The sequence below is a fragment of the Miscanthus floridulus genome, chromosome 3, assembly GCF_019320115.1.
Source record: "Miscanthus floridulus cultivar M001 chromosome 3, ASM1932011v1, whole genome shotgun sequence".
NCBI classification, from domain to species: domain Eukaryota; kingdom Viridiplantae; phylum Streptophyta; class Magnoliopsida; order Poales; family Poaceae; genus Miscanthus; species Miscanthus floridulus.
Window position 1 is genome coordinate 47,686,336 of NC_089582.1, and position 2,787 is coordinate 47,689,122.

General features: G+C 48.2%; 1 protein-coding gene across 1 annotated transcript; it reads right to left on the minus strand.

Moving 5' to 3' along the window:
- Window positions 1-879: 879 nt before the first annotated feature.
- On the minus strand, window positions 880-1,436 carry LOC136545658 (uncharacterized). Its single transcript, XM_066537658.1, has 2 exons — window positions 1,306-1,436; window positions 880-1,206 (listed from the first exon to the last, which is right to left on the minus strand). The coding sequence occupies exons 1-2, from the start codon at window positions 1,421-1,423 to the stop codon at window positions 938-940; spliced, it is 387 nt and encodes a 128-aa protein (XP_066393755.1). The 5' UTR covers window positions 1,424-1,436; the 3' UTR covers window positions 880-937.
- Window positions 1,437-2,787: the final 1,351 nt, after the last annotated feature.

Genomic DNA, 2,787 nt, shown 5'->3' on the forward strand with positions numbered 1-2,787 from the left:
GCACATCCCGCGCGAGGTGTTCGTCCGCGTAAAGTTACGCGAAAGAGAGATAAATTTCTCAAGTCTTAAAGGATTAGGAGTAAATATTAGGAGTCGTTAAAGATGATTTTTTTCTCACCTTTCTAAAAAATAAGGATTAGAAAGATATTTAGAGAACTCTCGGAGATACTCTTACTCCACACTACTGTAGAGGGCCTAAAGAGAAGGAGATCGTCGGAGTGGCAGTCCTTTCTACTAATCTTTTGGCGGACTATACGGCCTGAATAACCGTGCAGTTTCCGTATTGCCAGCTTGAAAATTGGCACGGATGTGAGGCGTGCTGGGCATGGTGAGTGCAGAGTTCGGACTTCGGGTGATGCAGGGGATGAGCACACTGCACACCAAGTCACCAACGCTGTGTAGGAGAGAAGTCAGACCAAGATTGAAGGAACGATAGATGCTCATCGACTGACATAAAATAGTTTGCCATTAGGCTGTTGGAAGACATCACTCCATGTACAATTCATCTTTGTCAATGTGAAATTGATCATAATCGTAATCGGCATACATTATGGGGTATTTATATATAAAGGGAGTTACTAAAATTCAGGTGTCTAAATTGTGGCTTTCTTTCCAGCGATTATTGCATATATTTTATATTAAAATTAGAGCCGTTGCAATTTCTATAGGTATAATTTGTAATTTTTGGATCTGAGAATAAAAAATCCGATGGACAAAACCACAAACTTGACAAAATTTAATATTTGTTGACATAAAAATAATTAATAATTCATATTTTTTTATAGTTAGACAAGGACAAAATATTAATATGTTGTAACGCAAAAACAATTAACGCCCTACAACTAGGGATACAAAGACTCACTGGAACAACTCCTAACACATCGACTGACCACAAACTACCACTAAACCACATACCACGTTTAGGAAAAGTGATAAACTAATAAGTTGTAAGCGACCAAGAAACGGCGGCTCCAGTGACGAGGACGATGACGCCGGTGGCTGCCGTGAACCCGGACACTACTTGAGGCCGCGGTGCTGCCCCTGCCGTCAGGACCCAAGGGTTGTTGGAGTTGGAGGCGGCGGCCGGCGTCGTCCCGGGCTTGTCTTTCCCGCCGCTACTGCCGCCGTGGTGGCCGTGGCTGTGGGTGTGGTTGCGGCCGTGGCAGTCGCCGCCGTTCCCGCTGTCGGTCTGCGCCTCGTTAGTGCCTGCATGCATGTCGATGCAAACTTTAGAAGTCAGAAGAAAAAAGAAAAACTGCTGGGAGATGTTTATATAGTGAGAGCAGCGCGCGGTCGATCGCTTGCCTATTTCCGTGCTGCAGTCCGCCGTGGCATGGAGTGCACAAGAGAGGAGGACGAGAACAACGGAGACGAGGAGGAGCAGAGGAAGCCATGGGTTCCTGCAGCTGGGTCGGTGATCCATGGTGCCTGATGGATTGATGGATGACTATTATTGACTCGGGCACAAATCATCTTGGTGGTGTATTAATATATACTACTACGTATGGTAGCATGTATAGAAGCAATTCAGAGTAACTCTGTCCGGCTCCAGGCTCCGGCATCTGATTATGGCAACAGGTCGTCTCATTTCCATATAAACGCAATTTTTCTATATCCATGCTTTCGATTCTCTTTTCTTTAGTTTTTTTTTTGTTTCCGGTCCTCCTCCTCTTTAATTAGTAAGCTCGGCGCTTACAGTTGAAAGTGTAGTTTAATGTTTTTCTACTTCCTCTTAATAATGAAATACATGTGTCTAGGCACGGTCGAGAAATCCATGCTGCAAGATTTTGGTGGATTAGACTCGAACACCGATCCAGCTGCGCTTATTATATATATATATATCTCTTTCCGTTCGTGAATTATGGAAATAAGATCATGTTGTGCTTCAATTTTCAATCGTTGTAAAATAAAGTGTACGTGGAGATGTGCAGCACGTATAACAATCCATATATATAATATCAATCATCAAAACAGATGAATGCTAGGTGGAGAGAGATATGTACACATATGCACAGCCGACGAGTAAATAATGCAGGGTGACGAGATCATCAAAGACGCAGCAGCAGAACTACGGCGGCCGCCACGACGAGCAGCAGGGCGCGAGCGGCCACCGCGGACGGCCGCCGGCCCGTCGCAGGCGCGGCGGTGCTCCGGTGGTGACCGTGGCCGGTGACCGTGCGAGGGTAGAACGGCGTCCCCGCCGTGCCGTGGCCGTCGTCGCCTGTGCCGTGTCCCCGGCCGTGGCCGTGGCAGCCGCCGCCGAATCTGACGACGGTCCTAGACCAGGATCGGGCCACCGAAGCCTGCGGCGGCATCCAAACAACACTCGTGTAAAGTTGAAGGTGAGAGCAAGCGATCGACGGCCTGGAGGCCGGCCACCTGGGCGAAATTAAAAAGTAGCACGGAATAGGTAGCTAGAGAGCGAGGCGCACGTATGTATGACGTGCCTACGCGGTGTTCGCCACCGATGACATCTGCGTGGTGATGACGAGTTGCATGAACACCGGAGACGGCCAGGAGCAGCAGAACCACCGACAGGAGGCAAGGAACTGGAGAAGGCGAGGCGGTGGCGCCATTATTACTCCTCACTAATATTAGCAGTTAACCACTTAACTCTGCATGCAAATAGTAATCCCATCCCATGCATTCGCTGTCAACGTAACGTCGCCTTCTTATTCCTTCTGCCTCCTTTTCGCACTATTGTCCCTGGCTTTGTCCATCCGGCCAAAGAAAGCGACCGGTCGGGAAGAGAATACGTGAGGAGATGGAGATGGAGATGCCGTGCGT

Bases quoted from the DNA above. Each gene is read 5' to 3' on its own strand.
- LOC136545658 (XM_066537658.1), bottom strand. From the start codon at position 1,423: ATGGATCACCGACCCAGCTGCAGGAACCCATGGCTTCCTCTGCTCCTC. The intron at 1,207-1,305 runs GCAAGCGATCGA...ACATGCATGCAG, and splicing joins GGACTGCAGCACGGAAATAG to GCACTAACGAGGCGCAGACC.